The sequence below is a fragment of the Mus musculus genome, chromosome 12, assembly GCF_000001635.26.
Source record: "Mus musculus strain C57BL/6J chromosome 12, GRCm38.p6 C57BL/6J".
Lineage (NCBI taxonomy): Eukaryota > Metazoa > Chordata > Mammalia > Rodentia > Muridae > Mus > Mus musculus.
In genome coordinates this window covers 3,757,623-3,773,155 of record NC_000078.6, presented here as the reverse complement: position 1 = coordinate 3,773,155, position 15,533 = coordinate 3,757,623, and the positions used below count along the sequence as shown (strand labels likewise).

The window sequence follows — 15,533 nt, the reverse complement described above, 5'->3', positions numbered from 1 at the left end:
AGCCACTCTTCCTGTCCTTGTGTGCTCTAAGGTCCTATGGAGATAGCCACTCTTCCTGTCCTTGTGTGCTCTAAGGACCTTATAGGGAAACTGTGTCACCTGAGTTCATTCCATCCACTTCCTCGGAGAAGGCAAAGCCCAAAGGGCAAGGCAGCTCCTTCAGTCCAGAGCTCAGAACCCAGGAGAACAGCCATCGTCACACATGTGCCTGTGACCTCCCATGGAAGACCAGCCCATCCCGGGGAAGGAGCCAGCACATAACTTATTTATACTGTAAATCTGATTATGGAGGCACACTATCTGATCATCCAAAGCCAAGAACACAAAAGGAAAGCGGCTGGGAAACCCTGGCCGGGAGCCGGGATGCACTTTCCGTCCCTCAGCTCTCCTGGCTCTCCTGGAGACTCACCTTGTGCAAAGGCCTCCTGGACATCTCCCCCAACTCCACTCAGTGAGTCCTGCGGGCCGTGGGTCGGGGTGGAGCCAGCAGATGTAGAACGCACAGGCATGGGCATAGGGCGGCCACCTCCATGGGTGGGTGATGTGTGTGGTGACCCTGTGGCTTGAGCCTGGGAGGATTAGAGAGAAAAGCACATCACCTTGGGGGTCTAATCTCTCCAAGAAAAGGGGAAAGCGCTTCCCAGGGACATGCTTAAAAAGAAAAAAGAGCCAGGAGTCAGCCAAGGAAGGGAAGACAGAGAGGGGAAGGGGCAGGGTAGGAGGAAGAGTGCTGTAAGAGCAGTCTGAGACCTAGCACTTAGGAGGCAGCCTGTACTACACAGTAAATTCAAAGCTACAGGGTGAGAACCTGTCTCAGAAAAACAAAAATAAAGACCAGGCAGAGAAGGTTCAGGAAGAGGGGCAGAGGCCATGTAGTAGACATGCTGGTCGAAGGTTCTAAGAGGGGTAAGACACCCCACGAACATCCTCATGCTTGTATGTCAACATTCTATACCCACACTTATCCAATTCCCTAAGACCCTGTGGGTAGAGAGTGGCCGTCTTTTAATATAACTTTAATAGATGAAAACAGCAAGATTATGTGGACAGATGACTTAAGAGTGTGTGGGAGGGAGCACAGCCCGGCACTCTGAGGGCATCTCTCCTCACACCCAAGGTCCCATCCAGGCAGCTGTGCTCCTGAGGACATCCGGGGATGCTTCTGCAGGGTCTGGTCAGCAAAATGGCTACATTGCACCTGCCATGCCCTTGGGAGGTCTGTTTGCTTTGGGTAGCCATGAGAGTAGGTGAGAGTGGACATCTGCTCATTAGAGGAGGAGCTTTCCTCAGGGAGGCCTACCAGAGGTTGTTTGCTCTTTCCCTAAGGTTCAATAACTTATTCATTAATATTTATTTATTTATTTACTTACTTACTTGTTTAAACAGAATCTCTCTACATAGCCCTGACTGTCTATGCAGACTAGGCTGGCCTTAATCAAACTCGTAGAGATCTGCCTGTCTCTGCCTCCTGAATGCTGGGATTAAAGGCATGAGATACCACCTCCTGGCTATTCACTATTCTTAAAGATTTGTTTTTGATTGGACTCAGACTTGTAAGTAAAGCTCTTGGTGGAGATGGCCTGTAGCTCTTGGCGATCTGTTCCTGGTGTTATTTTTTGGCTACATTCATGCTCTTGGCCAAAAGTTTAGCATGTCCTGCAGCCTCCTCCTTGTTTTGCTTAGCATATTGTTTCTTCAGATCAACACATTAGTATTTATGTTGCAGGACACATGGAGTAAGAAGACACTAAATCTTTGCTGTTTGGTCCTGGGCTTCATACATTCTTTGTCAGGGGCTTTCTGACATGGAGGAAATCAGACTGTTTAGAGAAACTGACATGCTTTCGGATTCACCCACAATGCACTCTGTATAGATTTGCACTTCCCCTTTCCAGTCATCCTGGTCTATAACAAAAACACCCCTTACTTAACAGCAGGAGCTCGCTGCTACAGGCCAACATACCTTGCTTTGTGGGAAAACCTTGTCTGTTGCTCCCACCTGCAGGTTCATCCTACATAGCCCCTCCACCCAGAGTATCAGTGGCTACTTAGAGGCTTGCATTCATTGTCCCCTTCAACAAGTTTCTGACAGCCAGTGACCAGGAAGGAGATATTCAACTTCATCTTGACAGGACTGACCCTCTAAGAGGAGCTATGAGAAAGACTTGGAACAATGGGGCGTGACTGCCAGAAGAATTAAACCAATCAGAGGCAGATACCCGAGCTGGGAGAGAGGGGTGCCATATTGGAGGATGTTGTGGGAGCAAAATTGGGAGAATGGAAGTGACTGTGAGAATGAGTTCCTGTGAACCCCTCAGGGAGGGAGCTAGTTCAGGAACACCACATACACAGAGAATGAGCCCCAGCAGGCTGCCTGGAGGGATGCACAATGGCTCCTCTCACTGCTGCAGCTGTGTGGGTGCTGAATGGAATATTTTGTCCTCTAGGGTTCCTATTCTCTAGGATTGTTTTCTGAGATGTGGCCTCAACCTAGAGAGTCTCATGTGGCAGTCACATGCCGGGATGTCAGGAGCAGCCACTCTGCCCTGCTCTCTGTGATTCTTCTTCTTCTTCTTCTTTTTTAAAGATGTATTTATTATATATAAGTACACTGTAGCTGTTGTCAGATACCCCAGAAGAGGGCGTCAGATCTTATTAGGGATGGTTGTCAGCCACTGTGTGGTTGCTGGAATTTGAATTCCGGACCTTCGGAAGAACAGTCAGTGCTCTTAACCGCTGAGCCATCCCTCCAGCCTGCTCTCTGTGATTCTTGTTTGACCTCTGTGTGTGTGTGTTATTTATTTTTTAATAGAGTTTTATGTAGTCTTGAACTTGAAGACAGCCTTGGACTCCTGCTCTTCCTGCTTCTACCTCCCACATACTGAGATTACGGGCATATTATAATACCAGCTCTGTGTGTGTGTATGTGTTTTGGTTTTTTGAGACAGGGTTTCTCTGTGTAGCCCTGGCTGTCCTGGAGCTCACTCTGTAGACCAGGCTGGCCTTGAACTCAGAAATCCTCCTGCCTCTGCCTCTGCCTCTGTCTCCCAAGTGCTGGGATTAAAAGCATGTGCCACCACTGCCTAGCTTCTCTGTGTATTTTAATTTAAGAAATGTAAAAGCTCAGACAATAACCAAGTACAACACCATAAAGCCACCCCAAATGATTAATTATGTACAATTTATTTTAATCTAAAAACAGTGCAGATAAACCTGAAGACCCCTTTACCAACAGATCTTCACAGGCTCAATGCCTTTATCTTTTCTCTTTGGAAACTTCAGTTTTTCTTACCAGGGATTTTGGTGTAGATTTTTTTGTTTGTTTGTTTTTGCTTTTTGAATTGATACAGATTTCAAAAACTATGTGTACAGCCAGGCGTGGTGGCGCACACCTTTAATCCCAGCACTCGGGAGGCAGAGGCAGGCGCATTTCTGAGTTTGAGGCCAGCATGGTCTACAAAGTGAGTTCCAGGACAGTCAGGGCTACACAGAAACCCTGTCTCGAAAAAACAAAAACCAAAAACCCCCAAAAAACCCCCCAAAAAACCAAAAACCAAAAACCAAAAGAACAAAACCAAAACAACAAACTATGTGTACATATATAAAACTATGAATAATATATAACATTTTCATGCCTTTAAATTCTGTATGAATGGTATTGAACTACAATAATTACTATTAAATTTACTTTTATCACTTAGCATATTCCAGAGAGTGATGAATGATATCAATAAATATGAATTTAGATCATATTTCACATCACATTAAAATACACTCCACTGGGCAGTATTTGCACATGCCTTTTATCCCAGCATTCACAGGCAGAGGTGGGTGGCTTCTGTGAGTCTGAGGCCATCCTGGTCTACAGACTGAGATCAAGCACAGTCAGGACTACACAGAGGTGGCAGTCTGTCTCAAAATACTCCCACACAAACAATAACCTCTAAATGGAGCATAACAAGTATTAGACTTAAAATTGCACAATTTCTCAAAAAAATAAAATAAAAAACATAAGAAAATCCTAAGCAAAGACTTCTTAGATATAACACACAAACCATGATATGTAAAAGAAAAACTTCCTTCTTTAATGAGTCTGTCTGTGTGGCATGGGAGTCCAGAGATCAGCATTAGGTATCTTCTACAGTCACTCCCCATCTAATCTTTTGAAAGAATTATTTATTTTTATTTTATGTGTATGGGTATTTTGCCTGTATGTATGCCTGGTGCCTGAGGATCAGTCAGCTCTCCTGGAACCAGAGGTATAGATGCTTGTGAGCTGCCATACGGGTGTTTGCATTTGAACCCAGGTCCTCTGGAGAAACAGTCAGTGGTGTCTGCCTCTGACTTTTTTGACATAGGCTCTCACTGTATAGCCCTGGCTATCCTAGAATTCATTATGTAGACCAGGCTAATCTTGAAGTCACAGAGATCCACCCGTCTTTACTTCTCAAGTGCTGGGACTACAGGTATATGTGCCACCACATCCAGCATGGCCACTGCTCCTAACTGCTGAGCCAGCTCTCCACCTCACTGAACCTGGAGCTCACTCATTAGTTTGGCCAGCTGGCCAGCTGGCCCCAGAGATGTTCTTACGTCTGCATCCCCAGTGGTGGATTACAAGTGCACGCCACCGTGACCTGATTCTTCTGTGCCAAGGGCCTCACCAAGAGGCCATCTCCCCAGCCCATGATAAAAGCTTTTTTTGGGAAGACTTTTGACAAAATATCCAAAAAAGAAGATTTTGTTCTTATCACAAGAAATTACTTGTTTATAGTGATGACTATAGTTAGCTAGTACAAGTGTGTGTATGTGTGTGTGTGTTAGTTTGGATTCTTCTTCAAAGAGATGTAAAATTATCATCTTTTGGCTTTAAAAAAAAAGCCAAACAAGCATTCTTTGTTCTTCAAAATAAGTCACTAGACTCCATATGGGCAGAGAGATTCAAAACTGGATCAATCTAAACAAGTAAAACTGGAACAGCAGCAGGGAGGCAGAGGCAGGCAGACCTCTGAGTCTGAAGCCAGCATGGTCTACACAGTGAGTTCCAGAACAGCCAGGGCTATGCAAGAATGACCCTGCCTCAAAGGCGGGGGTGCTAGGCATTGGGTGTGCCAAACTTAGAACTTAGAAGGGAGAGGCAGAAGGATCTGGGGTTGGAGACCAGCCTCAGCTGTACACAGAGCTTCTATAAAAGACATTTACATACATGAAACCCTATTTTAATAACTGCCTAGGGAACCAATATCAAAAATAAATAATAAAAATGATAAAAATAAAGTAAAACTTTAGTGATAAACAACAACAAAAGAAAGTGAAAGGATGCCAGAGAGAGAGAGAGAGAGAGAGAGAGAGAGAGAGAGAGAGAGAGAGAGAGAGAGGCCTTAAGATGACATCTGTACCTAGCACACACAAAGGACTCTCCCAACTCAGTCAGAAAAGGACAAACAATCTACCTTTAGAATGCGCAAAAGATCAAGCATACAACTGTCTAAAGTTACAAAAGAGTCCAACAGGCATGAAACAGATCCTAGCGCACAATGAGCAATCACCTCAAGCCCGGCCAGCCGGATGATCTCTACAAAGACATAACGATGAGTGCCGACAAGAATGTAGAGAAGCTGGGATCCTTAGGCACCGCCTGCAGGAATGTAAGATGGGTGCAGCTGCTTTGCAGAACAGCCTGGCAGTTCCTCAAGGGGGGAGTATCACATGGCATGGCAATCCCACTCTTAGGTACATACCACCCAAGAGAACAAAACACGTTTGAACAAAAACTGGTGTCCAGAGGTTCACAGAACATCAACTAACACAGCCAAAGAGCCGAACCAACTCAAATGTGGACTGATGAACACTTTAAATAAAATGTGCTACCCAAACAATGGAATACTATTAGGCAATAAGAAGGAACGGAGGACTGACATCTGCCTCAGTTAGGATTTCATTGCTCTGAAGAGACAACATGACCAAGGCAGCCCTAATAAAGGACAACATTTAATTGGGGCTGGCTTACAGTTTTAGAGATTTAGTCCATTATTGTCATGGCGGGATACATGGCTGCTTGCACACAGACATGGTGCTGGGCTGGAAAAGGTGCTGAAAGCTCTGTATAGTCAAAGCCCACCCCCACAGTGACACACCTCCTCCAACAAGGCCACACCTCCTAATAGTGACACTCCGTATGGGCCAAGCATATTCAAACACATGAGTCTATGGGGGTCCTACCTATTTAAACCACCAAAGACATCCTACAACATTTTGAAAACATTTTGCTAAGTGAAGGAAGCCATTCACAAAACATGAGCTCTAAAACTTCCTATATGAAATTCCCAGAATAAGGAAATCGTAGACAATAAACTAGTGGTTAGCTGGGCAGGATGGAGATTGGGTAGGATGAAGAATAAACTAGTGGTTAGCTGGGCAGGATGGGGAGTGGGTAGGATGAAGAATGGTGTGAAGCTTCTTTTTGAGACCGATGAAGTTTCTAAAACTTAAGGTAATGACAGTGCAATTCTGTGAATTTTGTTAAAAAAACACACACACAGAATTTTACAGTTAAAAATAGTGAATTTATGTTGGAGGTGAGCCGTGAGGAAGGCACAGACTGGAGGAAGATACCACAGGCTGTATCTGCAGCAGAACAGTGCCTGGGATATACAGAGAATTCTCCTAACTCAGTGATGGGATAAACCACATGCCGAGTCCCAAGGGAGAGGGGCACTGCACACACAGTGCATTGCAATACATTCTGCTCAGAAACAGTTACAGCTCAAAGGACTGTCAAAGGTGTGGGGAGCTCCCCTCACGCCCACCCCGACTGCTGCTGAGCAGGATGTCAAACATAGCCTAACCATGTAACCCAGCAAACTACTTCTGAGTACTCTTGAGAGACATGAAAACATAAGCTCACCTAAAACAAATGTTTACTGGTCACAATGTCATAGCCCCAAGGGGAAACAACCCCCAAAGTCCACTAATCTGGATTAATAAAATGTGACATGACTAAATATTTTTTTATTTTGTGAAATACTCATTTATTGTTTGGGGGTGGGGGGGTTTGAGACAGGGTTTCTCTGTATAGCCCTGGCTGTCCTGGAACTCACTTTGTAGACCATGCTGGCCTCGAACTCAGAAATCCGCCTCCTTCTGCCTCCCGAGTGCTGGGATTAAAGGAGTGCACCACCACGCCCGGCCCTGAAATACTCATTTTTATTTGTCAGTTACTAAACATTTTATCATTCCTTACTTTTTTCAGGGTATACATTCTGTCTTCTCAGTTATGAGTGAATCCTGTTACAGCCAACTAATTTTTTCTTTTTTAAATTGAGTATATCAGGCTGGAGAGATGGCTCAGTAGTTAAAAGCACTGACTGCTCCAGAGGTCTTGAGTTCAGTTTCCAGCAATCACATAGTGGCTCACAATCATCTGTAATGGGATCTGATGCCCTCTCTGGTGTGTCTCAAGACAGCTACAGTGTACTCATATACATAAAATAGATAATTCATCAGATCCCATTACAAAAGGTTGTGAGGTACCATGTGGTTTTTGGGAATTGAACTCAGGGCCTCTGGAAGAGCAGTCAATGCTCTTAACCATTGAGCTATCTTGCCAGACCCAACAAATAATTTTTTTAAAAATAAATTGTGTATTTCGTAAAAGCATATAATGTGTTTTGATCAAATCCACTCCAATCCTTTCCCTCTAATTCTTCCCTAAGCTCACCCCATTGACAGTCCCTCCCAATTTCATATGCTTAAAAAAAATCGTGGATGTTGAACTATCTACTGGAGCATGGGTAGTTTTTCAGGGGTGATATCCCCAAAGAGAAGTGACTCTCTCTATTCCAGTACCCATCAATTTTGGCTATTTAATATTTGCATATTAAATATGGTGGTGGGACAGGGAGTTGGAAAGATAGCTCAGTGGTTAAGACTCCTGGCTGCTCTTCCCAAGGACAGGGGTTCAATTTCCAGTATCCACGTGTGGCTCACAATCACCTATAACTCTAGTTCCAGAGGGTCAAACCACCTCTTCAGGTACCAACAAGCACATGGTACACATACATACATACAGGTAAAAACTTATACACATACAATTGAAAAAATAAATCTTTCAAAAAAATGTTGGAATAGAGCTGGCAGGGGCCCGCTGAACCCATGTTTGGGTAGAGTATGAGCACTCTGACATCCAGGGCAGGTATGGCTCATAGATATGCATTTGCTTCAGTCTTGCCTGAGAAGGACTGTTCTTGGGTACGGAATGCCATTCATAGGTCCAGGGATGTTAAGAGACTCTTACTCTGTAGTTCTAATACACTACCACCCCCCCCCCCCAACCACCACCCAAGTGTGCTGGCAATGTTGCATTCTGTGTTGAAAAGACTGTGTCCTCCTTTGCCAACAGGCCACATACTGCCTTCTCTTCTCAGGGGCACAATTCCCCTCTATTCTATGTGACTCCTTACCCATGCATGCCTGCTGGATCCCAGGCATCAGCCTCAAGGCTGGGCATCTTCCTGAGACCTGGAGCTCTTGTGTGGTTTTGTTTGCATTCCATTACTACACCACCGTGTTTGGCACAGGTTCTTAGTTTCCCACACTTCCTTCTACAGGAAAGTAGCTAGGGCAGACAATAATCCCCACTGAGTAATAAATGCATCCATCATTGGAAAAATCCTTTTGTGAAATTCTCTAACTAGCTAACTAAATGTGGTAGCCAGATCTCAGACAGTCCAGAGTGACCTGCCACTTACATCCCAAAATAATCTCTGGTTCTGGAATGTTGGCTGGGCAAGTGACTTGCTTGTAATGAATCAGACAAATGGGACATAGGCCAGTTTTGAGGTCAGGTTATAGAAGATGGGACTGTCGCCTGGGTGACCCTTGGCTGTAGCCTTGTTAGACAGAGCCTCTTCAGGGTTCTTGGTCCATAGCAGTTGTGGAATGAGCGACATTATTTCCTCTCTCCTGCTTTTCTCCCTTTTGCTTTTCTGAGACAGTCTGTATAACACAGCCTGGAGGGATTAGGCATATACTACCACACCTGGTGATATGCTTTTATAAGCCACAGTATTTGGGATGATGCTGTGTGACAATAAATAATCCATGCACCAAACTTACTGTGGTTTAGTTTTTGTTTTTGATGTAACTACTTTAATAGAGTAATCACAGTTGGAATTTGGTTGACAAAGCGGGCAGATAGATTTGGGGGGAAGGGGGAGACGAATCAGAGGCCCCAATAACAGGCTAAAGGTCCCCAGAAAGAGGCCCATGAGAGGGAAGAGGGCAAGAAACGGTAACCAGAAAAATATCTCTCTTAATGTGAGAAACTGAGGGCCCTGAGTCCAATAGCCTGTCCAAATATCTAGTCTCTGCTCTCTGTCCATGATTGCCAGCACCCGGTAGCACAGCTCTACACCCAAAGAAGGGAAGTTGCAGCTTCTGAGAGGCACTCCCAGCTCTTCCCAGGTGAGCACACAGGGAGATAAGAATGGGTCAGTGACAAGGATTGGAAATAGAAGTTAGAAACTTGGCTTCACACATACATAACCCCTCCCCCCCAACACACACGTTGCCATTTCCAGGGTCCAGCTTTCTCATCTATAAACAGGAGGATAGTAGATGACATTTGAGGTATTTTTCAGATAAAAAGTGCTATGATCCATGATCTTTACCAAATCACTGCATCTCTGCCAAGTGGCCTTTGCTTGGCTTGAGTAGAAACCCTTGTCAGAGAAGAGCATGCACCTCTGAAGCCATCCCTGTCTCAAGGTCAGCTGATGACATGTTCTGTTTATAGCTAACCTTCCTCACACATCCAACCAATACCAGAGATGTTACACACAGAGATCTTGAGGAAGTGAAGCTAATGAGAAGCACAGAGAACGGGCTGCCCTGCATGGTACAGGACTAGCTTTGGAAAGACAGTCGGAGGAAAGGGCCTTCTGACCATGTGTACGCACACTGGATGTGTGGTGCACAGTGGGACACTGAGTGATCCCTTTGATCTGCTGTATCTCACTCACCCTGCGGGTACTTGCAGCTGAGGCTAGGTGACATTAAGAACACAGTTGTGATACTGCAGTATGGATACTAGCACCTTGTCTCAACAGCAGGGATATGGACAAGGAAGACCCTCTCTACAGGGACTGCCTGCCTCTCTGTTAGAGAGCAACTAGCCTAGAATGAGCAGCACCGAGTGTATGGGGTGCTGGGGAATCTGAGAGTGAAACAGAATCCCCAGCAAAAGTGGAAGAGTTAGTGGGATGACTCCAAGGTAGGTAGGCCACTGGCCACAACACACAGCCGAACTTCCACGATTCCTGACACAGCACTTATGACACAACCCAGAGCTAAGGCTGGCATCTAGCATGCCAATCACCTGTCTAACTAATAAGCAAAGATGATAAATGCCCTGTAACCCAGGTTCCCTGAATGCAGACAGGATCTTCTGCTGGGACTGTAGAGTTAGAGGCACATTCTAATCTGAGAGGCAGTCCAGACTGCTGGTTCTCATTTTCTAACCAGCAAAGACATTGAAAACTCAAGCAAGTTTTGCATTAGGCTCCAGAAAGTGTGTGGAAATTACATTTTTATATTCAGGGGGCTCATGACCTACTTCATTTCATGCATGTACAGACTGAGCCTCACAGTGGTCAACCAGGTTATAAACAAATCAGTAGGAGGCCTCCAATAGAAGCCTGGGTGTGTTTGGATCATATTATCACAGTCCTGAGGTCAGAAGGAACATGAATCAGTCACGAGTTCTCATGACTGAAGCTAACTTTGATTTCCCCTGATTTCCTTTAGTAGGAGTGGAATCTAGGCCTTCTACCATTGAACCAAAATCTCAGCCACTACTGTGATTTTGTACAGCAGACTCAATTTCATTGCCAGCAAGTACAGGAAATGTAGGGAAGGAGAATGCAGATGATGACTTAGTCCCTTATCTAGAACACAAATCAAGTGCTGGAGCCAAACAGGTACAGAGACTGCCAGAGAAGGTGAGCTGAGGACAGCGGTCCCTCCCCAGAGCAAGGTGAACTCAGACAGAGGCAGACACTCGCCAGAGGACCAGCTGCAGAAAGAAAAGGGCACTGTCTTTAGGAAAGACTACCAGGGCACAGCTCTTGGCTGTCTTTAGGCATTGCCAGTATGGTGCCTGGCACACAGTAGGGACTCCGTAAATAGCACTTCCTTCTCATCTCTTCCATATGGAACAGGTAAGATTTTTAAATCTCTTTGGTACATATTATAATCAAGTAGCCAAGTCCAGAGAGGTCTGTGGTAAAAAGTGTAACATGGAGAGCAAGCCCTGCCCTCCCCACATCCCCCACCTCCCTGACGGGCTGTTATCATGACAACAGGATGGAGGACATTTCAGTCTCCATCTCTTTCCCTGACTCATGGATACCTGCCAGGCAGCAGATGGCCTGTGTGGACGATTACCTCCACTTTGCCGCAGTGTATTTAAATTAAACAAACTGGCCTCTTTGCTGCTGGTTGTCAGGTGCCTTGTCAGAAAAACAAAAACAAAATCCAGGGAGAAAGGAGCTATAAGTCTGAAGTTCAGGCACTGCAGCTGCAGCTGAATGGAGATGGGGGCAGATAAAGATTGGGCCCAGGACATCTCCCCTCAGAGAAGAGGTAAAAGCATCACACACCATTCTGAGCTGCTGCTGGCACTGTGCACTGTGGAGAGAGGGTGGGCTGTCTCCACCGCATCAGCCCTGCCGCAGGATGAGAAAATAACTACCTCATCAACTGCTGGGAGTCAGGACTGGGCATGGGAGCCACAGTGCATGCATAACAAGGGAGCAGGGAGAGAAAAGACCAGCATCCAAAGGCAGCTGGATATATCCCGTCTGGGCTGAACTGAAGCAAGGGAAGGAGGCACTGGAACATCCTGCCTCAGCAAGCACCCATTTACAAAAACAGGCCATCATGACCTTTAAAAGACAAACCTGGTTTCCAGATACCCCATAGAGTACTGAGACTTTCTATGATGTTGCACTGCTCCAAGAATATGTATTTCTCTATTGTGTATCTGGTGGAAGGATAAGGCCCCCAACAGGTCTGCATATGGTCCCTCTGCAGAGAACTGGCATCTGTTTGTTTCTACACCATGATGGGAAACTCAGGACCCATATATAACCTGTCTCACTGCAGAGACCTATGCGGTCTTCTAGGATTGCCAAGATTCTCTAAGTGAATCAACAGTATTGGGAGGGGGTAGTAGTGTGCATTTGGCTTTCAATCATGATTTTGTCTCTACCTGAATCACTGTTATATAGAAGCTAAGACGAACTTCTGGACTCAAAAGGGTAGAAGGCAAGGTGTTTATTTTTCTTGGTGCAAAGAAGAAAGCATATTGAATTTCTGGAACGAAGCACAACGTACTATGACTTACAATAAACTCAAAGAACAAAAAGAAAGTTGATATATAAAATCTTAGTTAAGAAAGTTCATACATTCTAAGACTAGAATTCTCCAGTCTTTTCCTGGGTTGGCTACCCCTATGTAAGATGGTCTCTCCATTGGGTCCCCAAAACCAATTCTCAGATAAATGGTCAGAAACCTCACTAAGAGAAAAGTGTCTCATGGACAGTACCAAATACTCAGGTTGCACATAAGAAACAAGACTAGATAGGACCTGGAGGACGTGGTTAAAAAGGTAAGGCTAGGTCAGTAAGAGGGTGAGAGCTCAAACCTACCAATCAGTGATAGTCTAGAATGCAACAAGGCGAACTGAAATTCCACTTCTATGATAATACCTTGTTCAGTAACACTCCTCCTGGAGCTGAAGAGATGGCTCTGTGTCTGAGAGCACAGGCCCCTCTTCTAGAGGAGCAGAGAGTATGGTGCTCAGCACCTCTGAGCCAGTGGTGATTCCAACCCATATCTGCCTGGCTAGATCAGCTGGAGTTTTAGCTGCACAGTTCTAGGTATCTAGAAGGTATTTCTCTGTAACATGGCCAAGAATATTACAGCCAAGACCACACCTAACCCAGAATAATCTCTTTCCACTGTTTTCTTGGCAGGGACATTTATTTTCCCAGATTCTGGGGTTCTAAATCTAGAATCCATGGCTTACTCTGTCTTGTCTTTGGCTGTTTTTTTGTTTTTGTTTTTTAATGATATCTGGATAGTAGGTAGCATTCTGGAAAGAGTGTGTGTTCGGGAGGATTTCTCTAGTCTAGTGTGTGTGAGTTTCCTAGGGAACATGGGGAACAGTTTTCATATCATATACACATTACAGTCAGGAAAGCAAAATACAGAAATACAGTATATGATGGAAATAAGATAGAAGAAAGCCTCTTAGCTTGTCTTTTATGGAATGATCAAAACAGAGGCATACCCCTCAGATCCAAGAATTATTTCTCCTTTCTAATCATTCTCACTAAAAACTTCCTGCCAGTGTTCACAGAGCTCTATGAGAACATAATTATATTTCCTCTTTTTACAAAATGAAACCAAAACCAAAACAAGGAACTGCTGGGGCCCTGCAGGGAGCATAGGAGCAAGAGGGATAAACATGCACTCTGGGTAGACGTCCACACGCCATCTGCAGGCCACTGGATCCAGCCGACAGCTGTGCGTGCAGAGACTGAGGCCCAGGGCAAAGGCTGTGGGGTTACCTTGAAGTACATCAATTCATCCACTCACCAAAAGCCAAGGTTTTGCAGACTTAGGAGGCAGGAGTGTAACTGAGGCTCAGGATGACAATGATCTGACTTCTATTTCCATATTTAAGGCATTGTGCCAACCAAGAAGTTACATTCCTACTAACCAGAAAATTATGTCCCTACTATTTGAGAATGGAATTTGTGTTCGTTTCTTTTGAATGCTCTAACAGACTGAGCATTAAACAGACTCTGATATATGTGGCAGAGCATTGCGAGTCAGAGTCAATGTAACTCCTGGCTGTGTTGGAAGTCGATCCAGGCTTCTGTTATGGGGTGAGAAACATGGGAGCTGTATGAGAGGAGCATAGAAATCCTTCATGGAAAGCTGGACCCCAGGCCATGGACACATACATGGACAGCTTAATTTTAATTGAGCCTTAAGAGATCCAGAAGTGCCGGGTGGTGGTGGCGCATGCCTTTAATCCCAGCACTTGGGAGGCAGAGGCAGAGAGGCAGAGGCAGAGAGGCAGAGGCAGAGAGGCAGAGAGGCAGAGAGGCAGAGGCAGGCAGATTTCTGAGTTCAAGGCCAGAGAGAGAGAGAGAGAGAGAGAGAGAGAGAGAGAGAGAGAGAGAGAGAGAGAGAGAGATAGATCCATATATCCAGAAGTGATATGATATGTTATACTGGGGGGAAATACACATCTGAGATGTCTCCTAAGGGAGCTGGGATGTTTAGTCCTTCCAGATCTGGAGTGATCTGGACTGTATCCAGATGAACATAGTCATTGCTGTCTGTCTGTCTGTCTGTCCGCCCGCCCGCCCGTCCGTCCGTCCATCCATCTATCTATCTATTCACCTATCTATTTATAGAAAGAGTCTATATTGTCCTGGGTGTCCTGGAACTTGCTCTGTAGACCAGGCTGGCCTCTAAATCACAGAGATTCACCACCTCTGCCTCCTCATTGCAGGGATTAAAAGTGTGTGCCACCACACAGAGCTGAAATTTGTTTTTCTGACTCCTTGTAAAGAGGATTTCTTCGTCACAACTCAGTCTCCTGAATGGATCTGCCTATTTCTTGAGAGTAGCTGGACCAGAATTGCTGCTACAGGCACGTGAACTGGTTATGTTCCTCACAATTAATACAATGATTAACTTGTGCAGTCTTCTTGCTAATGGTGGTTTTCCCTCAGCAAATATTTATTGAGTATCTGCAGTGCAGCAGGCTGGGTTAGAGACTGGAAACACAACAGTAAAGAGAGCTGGCAAGGTCCTTTAATTACAGACTCATGATGGTTGGGTCATGATTAACCCTAAATCAGCCAGTCTAGTGGAATGAGCTTCTTAAACTACGGGGTGAGTGAGCAGTCTGATCTGAAGAAGCCATGAGGAAAGAGAAGAAAAGAGAATGAGGGAAGAGAGACAGAAGGATTGCTAGGTAAGGTCACTCAAGGTGCTGAGAGAGTGGCTGGGGCTGAAGGCAAGGCCTCAATAAGGTGTGCTTATCTATTTATTCACTTATTTTCAGTGCTTGGGATGGAGTACAAGGCACTATATCATATATGCTAAGGATGGCAATACCTCTGACCTCTAGCATCAAACATTTTAAAGTAACAGTACTACTATCCACTGTTCTCAAGTTCTTGCAAAGTTAAAATAACTATAATATTGTGATATAACAAGTATGAATTTGGTCTTCTATCCTAGGTTCAGTCACAAAAGCTTCTAAAAATCTTTAGACTCACTAGAAAGTTAAGAGTATATGTGGGGGCTGTTGAGATGGCTCAGCAGTTAAGAGCACTGACTGCTCTTCCGAAGGTCCTGAGTTCAAATCCCAGCAACCACATGGTGGCTCACAACCATCCGGAATGAGATCTGATGCCCTCTTCTGGGGTGTCTGAAAAGACAGCTAC

General features: G+C 45.0%; 1 protein-coding gene and 1 pseudogene across 25 annotated transcripts in view; both read right to left on the bottom strand.

Moving 5' to 3' along the window:
- Dtnb (dystrobrevin, beta) overlaps nucleotides 1-15,533 on the bottom strand; it is a 213,115-nt gene that overhangs the window by 12,331 nt on the left and 185,251 nt on the right. For all 25 annotated transcript variants that reach the window (NR_027869.2, NR_027870.2, NR_149729.1 and 22 more), the window contains one exon: nucleotides 410-569. Coding sequence is in view for 22 of the 25 variants with exons in the window: in XM_017314955.2 (XP_017170444.1) it covers nucleotides 410-569 (160 nt within the window). In the remaining 3 variants the exon portion in view is untranslated. The remainder of the gene's footprint in view (nucleotides 1-409; nucleotides 570-15,533) is intronic.
- On the bottom strand, nucleotides 1,533-2,124 carry Gm18028 (predicted gene, 18028; annotated as a pseudogene).